The 19,078-nt window shown below is 34.6% G+C and overlaps 1 protein-coding gene across 2 annotated transcripts in view; it reads left to right on the top strand.

Annotated features, from left to right (window-relative positions):
* The window catches only part of KYNU (kynureninase), a 2,242,792-nt gene that overhangs the window by 1,877,120 nt on the left and 346,594 nt on the right, over window positions 1–19,078 (top strand). For both annotated transcript variants that reach the window (XM_044074971.1, XM_044074972.1), the window contains one exon: window positions 17,228–17,280. In XM_044074971.1, the coding sequence (XP_043930906.1) occupies window positions 17,228–17,280 (53 nt within the window). The remainder of the gene's footprint in view (window positions 1–17,227; window positions 17,281–19,078) is intronic.

A 19,078-nucleotide genomic window follows, 5' to 3' on the forward strand; every position in this document is an offset into this window, starting at 1 on the left:
TTTTCTGAAGTACAAGCAAACACAGGAGGGTTATGGCTGACAAAGTTTGCAGATGACTGCAAACTGGGCGCCATAGTCGAAAACACATCTGACACAGATATCCTTCAGAAGGGCCTCACAGAAACGGATAACTGGTGCCAGAGCCATGGCCTAAAGTTAAACGCCAAGAAATGCATAGTCATACCCTTCGGGAAAAACAAGGTTACCCCTAGCTACCATATAGGTGGCAATCCACTGAGCACAGAAGAAGTCATCAGGGATCTGGGGACCCAGGTTGACAGTAGCCTTTCGTTTGACACTCATGTTGCTAAAGTAGTTAGGAAAACCTTCTACATTGCCCACCTGATCATGAAGGGATTCACATCTAGATCAAGGGAGGTCATCGTCCCCTGTACTCATCACTCATTAGACCTATGATTGAGTCACGATGCCCCATTCGGAATGTATCTGACCCAACACCTGCAGCAGCTGGAAAGGCCCCAAAAGTTCCTCACCAAAAGGATAAAGGGTCTCAAAAATATGTCTTATGCTGCCCGACTGAAAGAACTCCAGCTCTATTCAGTCTCATACCGCTTGCTCAGAGGTGACCTGTGCCTGACATATAAGGCCATGTCAAACCCAGATTTGATGAATATGCTTCACCTCAAAAAATCTAGATCCCTCAGAACCACAAGGGCGGGAGACTTAAACCTTGACACGGTTATTAATAGAACGTGCTGGAGGGACAGATTCATCATCCAGAGACTCCCTATGCCATGGAACAAAATCCTGGTACATGTGAGGCAGAGCACCTCGCTGGCCTTGTTCAAGAGGAATCTTGACCAATGGATGGGAGATCGCAGATATACCCCAGGGATTACTTCAGTGTCACTGCTTGACAGAGGCACAGCAAAATAATAGGCATAGTTTTATTCAAACTAAAGGGGTGGCGAAAGCCACATAACTATGGGCTAGGCTTATAAATGCCCTTCGGCAGATAGCCTAGTATGAACCTAAAATAATTGACATTTACAAAGAAAACAAAGGGGTGTTATCCTCAGTTGTTATAGAATTTAATAAGAAAATTTTGACTTTAATAAATGTGTATTGGATTCCTGGCATTGGACCTACAACAATAAAACAACATATAGAACATATAGTTCAGTTTTCTAAGGGTACACACTTTTCAAAATGCTGAAGACCTATTTTTTGTCCTATCCATAAGAAACACCAAGAAGATCAATATAATATGCTGCTACATACCTCCAGGCAACAACTCACTCATAATAGAAGACATCCTACACTGGACAAAGGACAATCTACCTCAGGAAACAATCCTACTAGGAGACCTTAACACTGACTGGGCAGCCTTTAACTCCAGCAGCCCCTCTACTCATATCAATCTATATGGGTTCTCTCAACTAATTAAAGAAACAACTAGAATAGATGAGAAAACAAAGAGAGAATCCATACTGGACTGGACACTAACCAACTATCCCAAACAAAACTATACAGTAGGCTGCCTCCCAGATGACTTAAGTGATCATCTCCCCACCTTCCTACTCCAGAAACACTCCGATCACCCCAAGCCAGTAGTCTACAAATTTGTACAAGATGACCGTAACCTTACCCCATGATACCTAAATACTGTCCTAAGCCACTGCAACTGGGAACCACTATGGACACTTGGGATAGACCAGGCAGTAGACTACTTCAATACTACCTTCTCTAACATCCTTAACAGTCTAGCTCCCAGCAGAAAGATCCGAGTTAAAACCAACTATGCACCCTGGCTAAATAGGGACACCACAGCCATACTAAAAGCTAGAGATAAAGCCTGGAAAATCTGGAAAACTGACAAAACCCCTAGCTCCAGACAATACAATCAACAGCCTGGAAACAAGGCCAAGGCTGAATCCAAAATAAACAAACAAAACTATTTTCTTAGAGCCCAAAGGAAATATTCAAATAGTCCACAAAAATTCTGGCATGCCATTAACTCCCTACTAAAGCCAAGCAAAACCACAACCCCAGCACCCATCTCTACTAAAAATACCCTAGACGTAGCTTCTCAATTTAATAACCATTTTAATAAATCCATCTTAGCCCTGTCCAGTCAAATAACCAAAAACAGTCTACCTCAGTCACAACCTAACCTATCCCACACCACCCCCTCTTTCAGCCTATCACCAGTGCCCACCTAAACTATCAAAAAACTCCTAAAACTAAAGCCAACCACACTAGCAGCTAATAACATACCTGCTGCATACCTAAAAATGGCTAGTGACTCCCTATTGTATCCTGTCTCCATCCTTATCAACCACTCCATACTAGAATCCTACATACCCAAACTCTGGAAAGTATCTCACATCATTCCTCTCCATAAAGGAGGTAAATCTTATGAATTCTCTAACTACCGACCTATTGCCATCCTTTGCCCCTTATCCAAAATTCTTGAGAAATGCATCCACTTGCAAGTGATGACATTTATTAACGCACACAATCTACTATCTACCACACAACATGGTTTCCGTCCACATCACAGCACTACCACAGCCCTTCTATCCTTCACTAATTATATACACCTTCACAGGAATGATAACAAATATGCATCAGCCATTTTCCTAGACCTCTCAAAAGCATTTGATATGGTTTCCCACTCCATTCTACTAGACTCACTAACATCATTATCCTTCATCTCCTCTACTATAGCCTGGTTCAGAAGCTACTTGTCTGACAGGCAACAATCAGTCCAGTAGAAAGGAACTCTGTCTACGCAACTTCCAACCACCATAGGAGTCCCATAGGGCTCTATACTGGGCCTGCTATTGTTCTCTATTTTCGCAAATAACCTCAAATGCTCTACACAACATGCCACACTCATACAATATGCGGATGATTCAGCCCTGATCTGCTCCGCCTCATCTCCCACCACCCTACATACACTCACTCAAGATACCTTTATCTCAGTAGAAAAATGGATATCGGGTATCCAACTAATTCTAAATCCTAAAAGACAAAACTGCTACCATTTACCCCAAATAGATAAAAAAAACCCTCTCCTTTACCATAACATCTAAGGACGGCACCACCATCTCCCCTTCTAACCACACCAAACTTCTGGGCATTGAAATAGACAATAATCTCCACCTTGATGTTCACATCTCACATACCATAAAACTAGTACACAAAAAACTAGGCTCCCTATACAGGCATAATGTCCTTTCTCTCACAAAAAGCAAGAGTCACTCTTGCACAAAGCCACCTCCTCTCAACTCTATTATACGCAGCACCAATCTTTATCCAAATCAGACAATGTGACCTAGACAAACTAGAATCATGCTACAATAAAATAGCCAAGTTTGCTACTAACTCAGCCTTTAAGAACCCATCACTGTGTTGCACTAAAATAACTAAAATGGCTTGAGCTACCACAGCTACTTAGCTATCACCAGCTGGGCACAGCCTACAATATTCTCAAATATCCTGAAAAAACCCTCATTATCCAACCTACTTACTATCTATACTGCAAACTGCTACCTAAGATCCAGTGAAAAATCTCTCCTCTCCATCACCAAGGCTAACAATAATGCAGGGAAAGCGCTCTACTCCCACACCATTGCCAGAAATTGGAACTCTCTTCCCCTATCTGTGTCCACAGCCCCCTCCACATCCATATTCAATAACTCCCTCAAATCGCACCTTCTTAGTACCTGTTTATACCCTTGTATCACATAACCCTACCCATACTACTATTAACTCCCCAAATTCCTCTCTGATTACATGCTGGAGCTCTGATCCCCTGTAGGCTTGGTCATCTGAAAGGGGTACTTTTAACTGTAGAATCTTACTTGATATATTTTCTTTTCTTACCAATGTATGACTGACATTGTCTTTTTACCCACGTTCTATATCTTCTTTTACCTGGAGTGTTTTTATTAATTTCTTGTTATATTACTGTGCTCAGCATACATGATGTAACCTTTTTTGTGTATTATGCTGGATGTACTGTATTTGTATAACTTTGTATTTGTATAACCTGCTCCAATCCCGACTGAGCTCAGCATTTTTATTACTCTCTCCAGTCTGCTACTGTGTAATGTTTCCGCTCCTGTTCTAACTTAGACTGACTTCATCAGCCCCCTTTATTGGACCATCACTCTTTTTTTCTCTCAAATTTCTGTCTGCCTCCCCTTCTAACCATCTTTTTTTTCTGTCTCTTGCTACCTTTAGCTGACCTCCTATAATCCTGCTACCTTTGCATTTCATCACTATCCTGTTTCCCACCTCTCCTTTTCCAACTGTACACTCCCAACTATTACTAAGTCCATAATACTAGTACCAAACAGATAATATACTTTTCCCACTTTCTGTCTACCTTATTTTCTGCCTTTTCCTTATCTTTAACTACATAATTACCTGTTAAAATTCCAACCTGCTCTTTTAACACTTTATATTAACAGATTTCTTGCTTTTTCCTAATACCTAATTTGTTATCATGACTACTGACTAATGATATTTTTCAACTTGACTAATGATATTTTTTAACTTTACTTTGTATTTTAGATACTGGAGCTTATCTCCTTAGCCCCTTAACTGAACTTTGTTTGTCATCTACTCAGACTAGTCCAGGATAACTGTATATTCATTTGTATTTTGCCTCATTACATTATGTTAGTGTTAATTTAGTAATGTTTTCGTAAACTGTATTGTCTTATTCTGATAGTGGAGCTTTTCTCCTCGGGCCTCTGCTGAAAATGGACATGTATCCAGCCAGACTAGCCCGGTTAACAAATGTAAAATAAATAAATAAATGTTGGAGGTTTTCTCCCCAGGCCTCCGCTGAAAATGGACCTGGTCCAGAATTTCCCGGTTAACAAATGTAAGATAAAATAAATAAAATAAATAAATAATAAATAAATAGTATTCTTGCTGAGGATTCTAATTGTATTTCTGATATAAACGACTCTAGTACCAATGGTAAAAGGAAAATTCCAACTATAGCTAAATTATTGAATGAATTCTCAGATTCATACATGATGAAAGATATTAATAACTTTGCAAATGCTAAGTCATTGTTCTATACATTTTACTCACATAGACATAATTCATATTCAAGAATAGATAGGGTGTTAATCTCCAGTAACTTAAATGGTTTCTTATTAAACTCAAAAGTGATTTAATGTCCCCTTTCAAACCATAATTCCATAACATTCAATTTTATGCTAAACTCCACATTTAATGCTCAAATTAAAAGGATACCAGCCTATATAATTAAACTGAAAGATTTCATTGATTTCTTTACTACAGAAGTACAAAATTTATTGAACTTAATAGTACACAGGGAACTTCTGAATTATACATTTGGAATGCTTTAAAAGCTTACATATATGGTAAAATTATTGACTGGTATAAAAAGAAAATCATTTTGTGGGATAAAGATCTTCAAGATATACAAACAAATGTAGATGCTTTAAGACTTGATGCTTCAAAAAACCCAAATAATAAAGATAGAAAAAATGAAATAAATACTTTAAACAATAAATATATGGAAATTTTAAAGTCATTATATATCTTGAAAAATATAAACTTCTAACTTTTTCTATAAATGTTAGATCTATAAATATACTAGCTAACAAGACTAAAAGATTAAATAAACTTAACCATATTAAAGAAATCTATTCTCCAACAAAAAAGTGGTATCTGATTTACCAAATATATTAAGTGAGTTTAGAGATTTTTTTTAATTAAACCAGCCCTATGATATGATTAATAGTATTCAATCTTTTATAAATAATAATATAAAAAACAGACTATCAGAAACACAAATGAAATTAATAGATAAACAAATATCTTTTAAAGAAGTTAAAGATCAAATCACTAAACTTAAGGAAAATAAAGCTCCTGGTAATGATGGTATCATTTCTGAAATTTACAAGGTTTTGCCTGCCAAAGCATTAACTCTGCTACATACAGTATTCAATATAGCTCAAAACAATAACATTATACCCCCTTCTTGGAAGTACACATTTATTTCTCCCATACTAAAGTCTGATAAAAACCCTGTAAAATGTGCTTCATATAGACGCATTTCATTATTAAACACATACTATAAAATGTGCTTGTATATTTATGCTGATAGACTCAAAAAATGTTTACCATCCCTGGTAGACATGGATCAAACAGGTTTTGTAATTAATAGAATATATTATGATAACATCAAAAGAACAATAACTTTAACTGAATCAGTAAAAGCCTTAAAGAATAATTTGACTCTTGTTAGTTTAGATATTAACTGTGCTTTTGACTCAGTTAATTGGGACTATCTTTTTATCTTACTGAATTACTTAAACTTTTCTAATAGCTTTATTAATCTTATAACTCAATTAGATAATAAAAGTCAAGCCTACATAAAAATAGGTACAAATGTACCCCAGAACATACCCATTGTAAAAGGAACCAGACAAGGTTGCCCTTTATCTCCACTTTTATTCACATTAATTATGGAACCTTGGGCTAACTTAATAAGGGATAACAATAATAATATACAAGGTTATAGATTAAATATTAATGAAACATCAAAAATCCAAATGTTTGCTGATGATGTATTAATCACTCTTGGTGGTACTAATCCCACCTTACAAGAATTGTTAAAAAATATGGATATATTTCAAAAACGTTCTGGTCTTAACTTTAATAACTCTAAACACAAATTTTCCGAATTGGTTCCAAAAGTTATAATATACAAGATCAATATATATATATATATATATATATATATATATATATATATATATATATATATGGGTACCTATCAAACCATCGACAACTTAAAATAATGAAACTGACTCCACCGACAACTGAATTAACCGACAGCGCAAAAACGAACGTTTACAAGGTAAGGGGTGTAACTCCGCTACTCATGCCTACCATGGTTGCATGACATTGCCACCCTTCCTAAACCATGGTAGGCTTGAGTAGCGAATTTACACCCCTTACCTTGTAAACGTCCATTTTTGCGCTGTCGGTTAATTCAGTTGTCGGTGGAGTCAGTTTCGTTATTTTAAGTTGTCGATGGTTTGATAGGTATCCATATATATATATATATATATATATATATATATATATATATATATATATATACCTCAATCTCAACAAATAACATATTTAGGTATAATTATATAAACTAATATTAAAGACATGTTACACCTAAATTATAGTGAAAGTATAACAAACATAGAGACTCTAATAAGTGGAACAAGATTCTATTTACAATGTAAAAACTTTCCATTGTAAAGATGATCTTGCTTCCAAAGATCTTATACATAATACAGTCTATTTCTAGAGTTCTAGATTTCTACAGGCTCTTATATTAAAAAATTTAACACATTGATTAAAAACTTTTTGTGGCATCTGATAAAGCCTAGAATTGCATTGTCCTATCATAAGTATAGCTGGGAAAATGGAGTTATATTTTTTCCAAATCTAGAACTTTATTCAATTTTATCAGTTATTAAAACAATTGTTTGTCTTATAGATAGAGTATTTTGCAAAATGGAAAGAAATTATGTTAAATGTATCTCAAAATACCAAAAATAAAGATAATAACCATCTATCACAGTTAATAAATAATTCATTTATATGGTATTTGAAAGAGTTCCTTTCCAATTATTCCACTCAAATGTTTAAATCTACTTATGTAACTTTAATTCTAAAGGCCTTTAAAAACTACATATTTAGGTTTAGAATCTTTGTGAATTGGTTGTTCCTTATCTTTCCTATTACCTATACACAAGGGATAATTTTCTCTGCAGATCATTCTAAAATGTTGCTATTTAAACAAAAACAATTAATGTTTTGGCATCAAATGCTATATAAAAATGAGTGAAACTCTATTAATGCTCTTATAGATGAATATAACCTTAACACTTTACTTTCGTCAGATTTGCAAGAGTTTAGAAAATATATTCTATATAAACTAATTTTAATCCCCTCAAATGCTAAGGATTTAATACCCAAACTTATTCAATATTTGATTTTATATACTTATAATACTTTACCGGTTAAAATAGTATATCTATACATTTATAGTACAATTAAACAAGATCTAGATGTATATTCAGATAGCTATTAGAATTAATGTTCTGTGATCAATAGTTTTATTCCCTCAGAAAAAGACAAAGTTAAATTCCTTCAGTCAGCCAGCAAAACAATTTCCTCCATTAAATGGAGAATCTTTACGTGGAGATTTTTACAAAAATCTTTCATTACACCTCAGAAAATGAGTAAGATAACTAAACAAGATATTGTTTGCTGGAGATGTAACACAGTAACAAATGCTGATTGGAACCATATATTTTATGACTGTGTACTATTAAAGACATTTTTAAAGAAATTTTGGGAAGAAGTTAGCACTTTTTTTACAGGCAATTTTTGCAGACAATTTTATGCTTACAAAATCACTTGTATTATTCAATACACCTGTTCCAGACTGTATAAATAAAAACAAATATTCTTTGCTCTGGTCTATACTGTCCATTGCCAGGAAAACAATTACAAGAAACTGGAATTCCTCATCAGTTCCCTCATTTAAAGAGTTTAAAGGTCTTCTCTTGGAAATATCTAAGTTAGAAATGTTAACTATCAAATCTAAATCTACAAGGAATACAAAATTATATTACAAGTGGAAAAATATACATGAATTACTAGTTAAAGAATTGATAAATTATTAATGCAGTAATCTTTTTTTTATCTTTTATTCTTTATTTTCATTTTTCTTCTGCCAAAATTAACTTAATTGATCTTGTTGTGTGATATATAGTGAATATCATTGTATATAGTTTTTTTGTGCTATTATAGTTATCATATTAATATTTTCATTTTTAAATATTGTACTTTAAAAATTCAACTTGTTCAATTTTTTTCAAAATATCTGTTCATTATATTAATATTTTCAATAAAGCTGCTTTTTTAAAAAAAAGAAGATATATTTGCATCATTTCAGAACAGACAACTAGACAACTTTTGTTCCAGGAAGACTGGCAACCAAGAATGGAGAACAGATGATCTCTTGTTCCCCTTGTCTGTGATGTTTCTTTGTGGTTTTCCATTCTTTCAGTGATTTCCAGGGTAGTTCTTAAAATTCAGAAAGAATTTCTATAAATCATTGTGGTAACTCACTTGATGTAGGTTAAATTGTTTTTCCATTTTATGGAATTGCCAAGTGAAATTACCACAAGCTTCCTTACAGACTGGATCTACTCACACAACACAAAGTGAGTTTGATATACCCTGACATCAAACATCATCAACTGACAGCCTACATGATTCAGTTTTGATATTTTATATGAATCTCCTTCACGAGGATGTGCAGCAGGTACTGAAGAAGGCAAGAAATCCTACTACCAGAAAGTTATATATTGGCAAATGGAAAAGGTGTTCTAGTTAGTTGGTGGCTAGCCAATATCCAGATTCTCATCAAGGACTTTGCACCTCTGTTACTTAAATATTTGTGTGAGTTACTATCTTCGGGCCTCAGTTATGCCACTATCAGGGTTCATCAGCTTCTGGCCATTCCAGATGTCTGCTCAAGGATCATCCTCTTTCTTCTCTCTGTTGATAAACCGTTTATAAATGAAGTTTTGCACATGAAATTTCCTCACAGAAAGATCCCTCCCAATTAGGATCTCATTTTTATGCAGTTGTAATTTACTATGTTCGTGTGTGATCCTGACTCCTTGACTGGTTTAAATTTCTTTACTTGGAAAACTGTCATTGTTTTTGTTGCTCTGGTGTCTGCAAGCAGATTATCTGAGTTGCTAGCTCTTATGGTGAGGTAACCATATTTGTTTTTTCATTAGGATAGAGTTATATCTCTCAGTTGTCCCTGATTTTCAGGAAAGTTCCTGATGTTGACTCAGATTTACCACGTATCCCTCCTAAAATGGATGACTTTTGGAGAAAAGGTGGTAAATTATACTTAATAAATGATTGCAATAATTAGCGTTATGGACTTATTTTACCTCAAAAATGTGTATTAATTCACATTTTCCTGTCCTGTCAATGTCTCAACTTAATAGTATTAATACTTTAAAAGTTTCCCTGTTTTTCCTTGATTATTTCTGGATTTGTTCCTGATTCTGCTGAGTTACCTCTAACTCAGTGAAAGCTATGGATAGGGTCACTCTGTGGACTAACCACTCATTCATGCCTAAAGTAGTTTCTGAGTTCACTTTGAATCAAGTCATCAATCTCACAGTTTCTGCCCAAGTCCTAAAAATAAAGAGGAAAGACAGTCTTCTTACCCTAGATGTACATAGACAACTTAGGTGCTATCTTGACAAAATCAATTCCTAAAGGAAAGCTTACCAGCTATTTATTTCCTATTCTGTGACTAGGAAAGGTCAAACTGTGTCTAAACAGATTATTTCTAGATGGTTGTCCTTGGCTGTTGTGTTTTGTTACTCCCATTATGGCAAAACTATTCCAGATATGTATAAAGTACATTCGACAAGGGCTTTAGCTTCCTCAATGGAATTTTGATAGATGTGGATTCTAGAAGTATTCACTACAAACTGGATTCCTTTTCCAGGTCCAGAGCAAGTTTTTCTTTGACAATTCTCTGGGGACTCCTGGACCCTTTAACTTTTGCTTTGGTCGCCCATCCCTAGACTACTGCATCAGTGAGTATAATGAGCATAGTGCAGTTGTATAACTTGTACTTACCTATAACAGTAGACATTTGACTTCTTTACTAAGGCAGTAGCTGTATCCAGTCATCAAGCCCTTATTGTATATAGTTAGTGAGGGTTACAGCTGTTTATTATTGTTGTTGTTATATAGTCAGGATGAAGTTCTCTTTTTACACTTAGGGGAAAGAAAGTCCTGAAGATTTTAGTCACCTGGACTTCTTTTTTTGCTCACTCCAAAAACGCTTAGCCTACAGGGAGCCAGAGTAACTATGTGATAGGTGGATAGTGCATTGGGAAGCTAGATGGTTGTTGTATCTTAGGCAAGATACAACCCATAAGCTAATGCAGCAGTGAAGAATACAAACATTTACTGTTATCAGTGCAACTAATACAACTGTACTTTGTAAATTGTACAGTTAACATTATGTTTCATATGTCTATAAATATCTCTGTAAGCTTGCACTGAGAGAGGAAATTTTTCCTGTCATGTGAAAGGTTGTGTCTGGTTAACAAAAGTATTATAACATTATATGTCCAGGTTGTATATTTACCAAGATGTGACAATTTGCTTGTAAAAGTATTGAAAAAATATATGTCTGGGTTTGTGAGATATTAATACATCAATGCACTATTATTACTGTAAAAACACTTTTTACTGATAGCATTATTATTTGTATTGTTTTAATATTTGTTATTGTTCACAAATTATTTAGATTTGTCTGTCTTCCACTTTTTAAGTTGACTTTTTCAGAAAAGGATTTTGAATGCAAAGATGTGTGTAAGATGCAAGTGGTGTGACATTTCGCATATCACAGGTGTTAATGAGTTAAGAGACACTTCCTTAACTTTCCTTTCATTTAATGATTGTGTGCTTCTACTGTCACTGTGTGTAATGCAAGATCCATTCCTATCCTCAGCACTGACCTAAACTGACTCACCACCATCTAGGTTCTTATAGTATTTAATCAGGTTATACGAGGTCACAACACTACTCAGTCTCCAAGCTTTGTTTTCTCACTAGTAAAGTGCATGTCCTTCCTTACTACTTTTTAATTTATTTATCTTTTTTAAAGATAAGGATCAGTCCATCCGTACATGTCATCTTCTTGATATAAAAATCCTTAATTAACTCTGCTGTTTTTCAGTTGCTCCATTATTCATACTGCTAATTCCATCAGACTAGGCATATTAATCTCTGAGCATGTTTTCCCTCAGTGCGTTAAAATATTTACTTCTTTTTCTAAAAAAAAAATCTGCTGGACATGGTAAGTTTTTCTTTGGCCATTACTGGAACAGAAAGTGATATTTTTCAAATTTATCATTTGGGGCTTCTTCCTCTGGTTAAAATCTGGTGTAGTCAAATTGTTGGAAAAAAATGTGCATTGTGTAATAAAAAAAAGTGATATATACTCATTAGTGCCAAGTAACATAAAGAAAGGACCTTATTAATTGATGTAATGATTGACTGATTGACTTGATTTAATAATTTAATTAAATGGCTATCAAGGCATTTAAGGTATGGAATGTACGATGAGTGAATAAGTAATATTACAGAAAAGGGTGTCATTTAAGTGGGATAAATCAAGTCCCTGAGTATACGAATAGGACATCAAACCTGAAGTAGGTTATAACATGCATAACACACTGTGCTAAAATTTGCTACAGATCATTGAAAACCTTATGATGTGCCTTTTTAAGAAATGTAGAATATATTTTTCTGAATTAAAAAGAGCACCAAAGAAAGCATTAGATAGATCAAATAGCATTTTCCCAGAAAATAAGTTAAAAAATACAAATACTTCAGCTTAGATTAGTCAGATGTTTCTGTGTGAGTTTAATAAATATGACTTTTGTTCTCCATTCTAAAGCATTTCACTTTTCTTATATGGAAAGTTAAAACATGCTGCATAATAACAGAAAAATGTTTTGTGAAAGAAATTATACTTTGGCGTGCACTGATACAGAGGTTATCATATTGTTGTAAATATCCATATAATAAGGTAAACATTGTTATTCAACTGATTTATGTAGTGGTTATCAAAAGACAACATGTCGTATTTTAGAAAGGACAACTGCCTGAATACTTTATTTCCATGACATTGTGGAAATAAGAAAAAATTTCTATAAAATATCAATTCATGCTGACAGACTTTGATTAAGCAGATCTAGTTTGCCTGATTAAACACGAATCACTTGCCTTCAAGTTTTGTTAGTTCCATGGAAAATCCACATAATTCCCAGCATGGCATAAAAAAGAAATAAATGTATCATTTATGAAACAATAATGCTTTGGTATTTTTTTGTTTTTTTCTGGTATCTGCCATAAATGTATAGTTTCATCTGTGCCATTATCTGCCTAATTAAATAGGATCAGGTCAGTTAAAGTTCTATTAAAATAAGCTGCTATAATCCATTTGCTTAATGAGAGTCATTAGATTAAAATTTTATTAGCATGGTACAGAATAAGTGAGAGTAAGTTATCAAATCACCAAATTCCAAAACCTCAGTACCTGAGCAGCAATCTTTAACTGTTAAAAAAAGAAAGAAAAGATATATAAAGAGGAAAAACACTTGCAGTCATTTTCTTGTCATTGCATATTGGAAGTAAAATGTACATTTTACAATAAAATCTGTGTTAGTGAGACTGAGGGATTCCTCAGTGAGACGTTATTAGCTACTGTTTATAAATTATAGACTAATGTATAGTTTAACAATGCCCATGATAAGTACTAATGACAGAGCTCTTTTCTTTCGGTTTACTAGTAAAATCCATCAGAAAACAGAATAATGTATGAAATTTCATACAAAACTGTCATGGTTGGTGATTACTAGCCCTGGGAAATGTCTGTCAGATTTCTGGCCTAACACTTTGGGATCATACGAAGTACAGCAAGCCTCAATTGATTAACTATGCTATTGTTTAATGCGCAATGGAAATGTACACTCCCTTTAGCTACACATTAAATGTTTATTTCCATTGAACAAATAAATATAAGAAACTACTATGCGTGCCACCCCCCCCCCCCCCACACACACACACACTCATACATACACACACTCATACATACACTGGTACACCTGTATGTATTGTAGGATCCAGTCACTCAGGTGGACCAGACTTCTATCTCTAAACTTTAAGTATCAGACGTGTAAGCCATTGAAAAACACAAGTAATTCCAATGAGAAAACCAAAAGGCAGAAATACATACATACCTACCAGAGCAGAATAAAAAGACTAGCAATAATTAAATAAACACACCTGTTTCAAATGGTGAATGTAATTGATAAAGCAAAAGCAAGCTCATAGTTTAGAGTTTATATCTGTGAATGGACTTACTTGAGGTCATTGCTGTAAAACATATTGTGCTGAATCTTTCTTAGTTCTAGGATGCTCCCAATGAAGCATGAAGCTTTTATTCTGGGGCTTTGTAGGCTTTTAGGCATATAACCCATTCCAGTTCTCTCTTCTAACACAAAGCTCCTGTGTTGCCTTCTAAAAGGCAATTAGGGGCCTGATTGATGATGTGAAAGATGTTTTGTATTGTCCCTGCAGCTCAGTGTATGTCTGGCAACTGGCTTAATCCTGTCTTTCAGGTGGATGTCAGACATGTGATTAGTAATTCCTTTTGATGGAGTTATTGTTCTTTCCATTGTTAAATGTCAAGCACAAATCACATTTAGCTAAATAAATAACATAAGGAATATTAGAATCACTGTGTTCCTTGTAGTATTTCTTAAATGTACTGGAACAACATAAATATTCCTTCTACCATATAAGTCTGCAGAACAATCACTGAAGTGGGCAACAAGGGATGTCTGCATTATTTATGCATGGCTCCTTATGTAGTGACTTTAACCTGTCCCTGATGTCTCTGGCTCACCAATAAATAAAGTGCAGTTTGAAGTACAGGATCCTCTTGAAAGATGTGTTCCCTGTGACTATGGTCCATTGGGATCATATCATATTTTTAATTTTACTTCAATCCTTGGTGCACGTAGCATTCATGTTTTACTTAATTTCTTTGTTATGGGTGATCCTCTGAATTTGAGCAGTATCTTGGGGAAGAATTGGGCTTTTGAATTTACTGACTTGAGCTTTAGTACTAGTATGCCTGAATTAAATAAGCCTTTTACTTAATAATTAGGACTCCCGAAGTTGTGTGTATGTGTGTGTGTGTGTGTGTGTGTGTGTGTGTGTGTGTGTGTGTGTGTGTGTGTGTGTGTGTGTGTGTGTATGAGTGTGTATATAGATATATATATATATATATATATAGATATATGTATATATATATATATATATATATATATATATATATATATATATATACACACACACATATACATGCAGACAATGTAACTCAATACTGAGGAAATGGGAAGTGTCATTTTACAGTCATAAGAGAAATGCACATTTTCCTTCAGGAATGACAAAAAAACAGGAAAAATTAGTTGCACATGCAGTGAGGTAATCATTGTGTTTGGAAGTTGTTTAGACAGGGAATAACCAGAATAAAAGCATAATCCAGCTTTAAATGTAGTGTGTTCTTTTATAAGATAGTGATATATATCTCTTTCTCTATATATGTCTATCTAGCTACATACATATATATATATATATATATATATATATATATATATATATTACTTTAGATGACCAAAATTCCACTTACCTGAAACCTGTTTCACCAAGACGAGAAGACTGACTGCACAACACCGATGTCCCAGAGCACCGACTATTTAATCCAGGTAAGTAACCACTCAGCCATCCTGTTGAACTTTGCCCCTTACCACCATGGTCATGCGATCTTCGAGTTGATATAGTTAGTTGGGGGGTGGGAGGTGCAGCCCCCACATGGCGGCATTTGATTTTCTTCTGTTTACATGTTTGTTTCAGATGGGCAAGCGGTTACTTACTTGGAGTGAATAGTCGGTTTTACGGGACATCGGTGTTGTGGTGGTGTCGGTCTTCTCATCTCGGTGAAATGGGTTTCTGGTGACTGGCATTTCATTTATCTAAAGTAGACCTATATACATACATACACACACACGCGCGCGCGCACACACACACACGCACACACACACACACACATATATATATATATATATATATATATATATATATATATGCATATAGCTATAGATATATGAAGGCGTTTTTTCTTTTATAATGTGAACACATGCAGTAAATAGAACTGTTCTAAACAATTAGTTACTAGTATGTAGTAGTAAGAGAAGATACCTGCATGGGTCAACAGACCTTTAGTAGATCGAGTTTGTCATTTTGTGATGTATAAGAGAGAGAGAGGGAGAGAGATAGCCCTGCCATTTTAGAGATATTTGCCTCTTGCAGAAGGGAATTGTGTGTCCGGAATAATAGTTTTGGGTGGTAAGCTGCTACAAGAATAAACAGTGTGGATTATATTTGAGGAAACCTGAACATTCTCCTACAAAGAAAGCAGGAGAGAAGACAGCTTCGCTGGAAGCACCTATGCCCAGTGTACATTAACCGCAGCCTAAGAAGATAATTACTGTCCTTTGTGTGAGAAGCTATGTCTCTTTGCTTATTGACTTATGGGTTTGAAAGAAAAAACATACTTTGTATAATTTTCTTCATCATATTACAAAATTAGTTATCTTTGCTGAACTTGTTTAAAAATAGTCTGCAGCACTGACTTTTATTTCATTTCACAATAAAAGTATGTTTATTTTTATGAAATTGTGAATTTTGGTGTTAATATAACATAGTGTATATGGGTTCCTGGAGTGTTGTATTGTGATTTAGTGAACCATGGCTTCACACCAAAAATCATTGATTGTGCATTGGCAGTCAGGAAGGGAGGATTATCCGTTTTGACCTGTGGCAAACCTCATTCCTGACTGCCACTGATGCTGAGTCAATGTTTTTCTGTCACTGAATCTTGGATCAGTAATTTACAACTTAATATATTGCCCCCCCCCCAACACACACACACACACACACACACACACATATATATATATATATATATATATATATATATATATATATATATATATATAGATATATAGATATAGATATAGATATATAAAGTGGTATTTATTTAATCAGCCTTATGACACAGTACTATCAAAATGCAAAGTTTGACATGTTTCTGCACCCACCACACGTTCCCCGCTAATTATATGTATTAACTTCAATATCACACAATCCTCTGGGAAAGGGCACATTCGTCAATGCTGGAAGACAGCCATTATCAAACAACTACTGACCATCTGCATTGGTGACCAAGGTGCGTCAACAATATAGAGGTTGATTTCACCTACATTTCACAAATAATAGATAAACCATATATATGTATATACAGATAAATAAGTAGATATATGATGTGAGTATATATTCTAACATTTAAAAAAATATATTTTATATAATTTGTAAAATGGATGTTTTCTCAGCATATTTTTTTTTACATCCTGTCATTTTATGCATGGCACTCTTATGAAGTTGCACTACATTAAGGACATTTTTTCTTTCTTTTATTGCTGGTGTACACATTGTAATATACATTTTTGATTTTTAGGTTAACAGGCTGGTGGAGCCATGAATTCAAGACAAGATTTTGCATGGAGAATGGTATGTGATCTGTTTTATTGTTCTGGTATTTATATTTTTAATGTGTTTCTACTAACAGAACTTGGTGTACTGCATTTTAGGTATTTTGAGAACAAATGTGTTACAGCATCATGTAATACATCTCAGATTATTATCAATGATAATAAGGTGATATAAAGGTATTTTTTATAGCATGGCATATGAACTTGACTATGACATAATTGAGTTAATACAGTTATTGTTTTGTCAGTTTGGGGTGGAGTCAGAAAACTTTGCAACATCATGTTAAGCAAATTTGTGCACTGAACGGCCATGTGCAGGGCAGCTGGAATTCATAAAACTAAGCTACACAATGACACTATGCCAGTGTGATCAGCCAGGACATTTGCTAGTGAATGTATAATGAACAACATGTATAATAATGAAGCAAAACTTGATGGTCAAGTGATTCAGAGGGATGCTGCTCTGACCTGTGATTTGAACTTGGACATATGCCCTTATTTAGATGGAGTACATAGCAACTATGCTCGGGGTTGCCTCAACCATTGTGAAGGACTATCTACAAGAAGCTGTCATTGCAATTGCTTTGCCTAATGTTGCTGACATCATGCAGGCCAAAAAACCCTATAAAATATGTATATAGAATATACATGCAAAAAATCATGTATATGTATGTATATACCAAAGCACAGTGTATGCCACTGTACTTATCCTCCTGAAGCAGTCTACCTGTCACAGTTATAGCCCACTAGATTGCCTCTTACTGAATCTCCCAGAGCTTTTACATGTCTAAAACTGTGGCTCTTCTAAACTAATACTTAGGCCTATACATCTATACACTGTAATACTGTCTTTATTGCCTTGCCTTGTTATCAGTAATTTAAATTATTAGAAGTTTGTTCATATTATATACTAAATTATAACAGTTCTTATTACTAAAGATGTATTTTTCTGTACATATCATAATGATTTTTCTTCATGTATATATCACAAATGTTTTTAGACTTTAATACTATCAATTCCTGTAATAAAATTAGTATGTGTTTTTTTTTGAGCTTTTCTCCTCGGGTCTCCACTGAAAAAGGGCTTTTAGCTCAGATGGACAAACCCAGTCAACAAATGTTAAATAAATAAATAAAATACATATAGATAGATAGATAGATAGATATAACATATATAAGCAGAAATGCTGTCATTGTGTGGAAAACTATCACCAGGCTGTACATACCCATAGGTAAACAAATTAAGAAAGAACAAAGGAAATGTCTCAGTTGTCATCATTGGAATTAGTGGAGAAGGTTGATGGCTCTACCAGTAAGTGCAACTGGATGAACCACCATCTTGGACAAACATCTGTGCTCTAAAGCTTCTTCTTCAGTGTGATGAGGCTCTCTGCCTGTCTGGGCATGATGATTATGATGTCATTATTATTCCTGAATCACTCAGTTTGTGCTGTTGAGGAAATGTGATAAACACTGTGCATATTTTTACACAGAGTTATGCACACACCTCACCATCATTGGGCAGTTCATCACGTTCATTAGGGATGGGATAGCTGTAATCCCATATTTAACCATGCATTCTCTACAGCATACACAGGGATGGAGGGCTGCCATGTTTCACACCTTAAAGTGCCACTGGAAAGAATAACATAGTACCTATATTTTCTGAGATTGCATCCATCACAGAGATGAGGTGAGAAACATTGTGTGGGAGCTGTCAGTTATGAAATAGAGTAAAGCTTATGCCTTTCTTTTGACTACTACAATGGCTCACCTTGTTAATGGCCTGCTTTGTAAACTCTCAGTGCACAGAGTGG

This window comes from Protopterus annectens, chromosome 6.part0 (genome assembly GCF_019279795.1).
Source record: "Protopterus annectens isolate FY-2018-M chromosome 6.part0, PAN1.0, whole genome shotgun sequence".
NCBI lineage: Eukaryota > Metazoa > Chordata > Ceratodontiformes > Protopteridae > Protopterus > Protopterus annectens.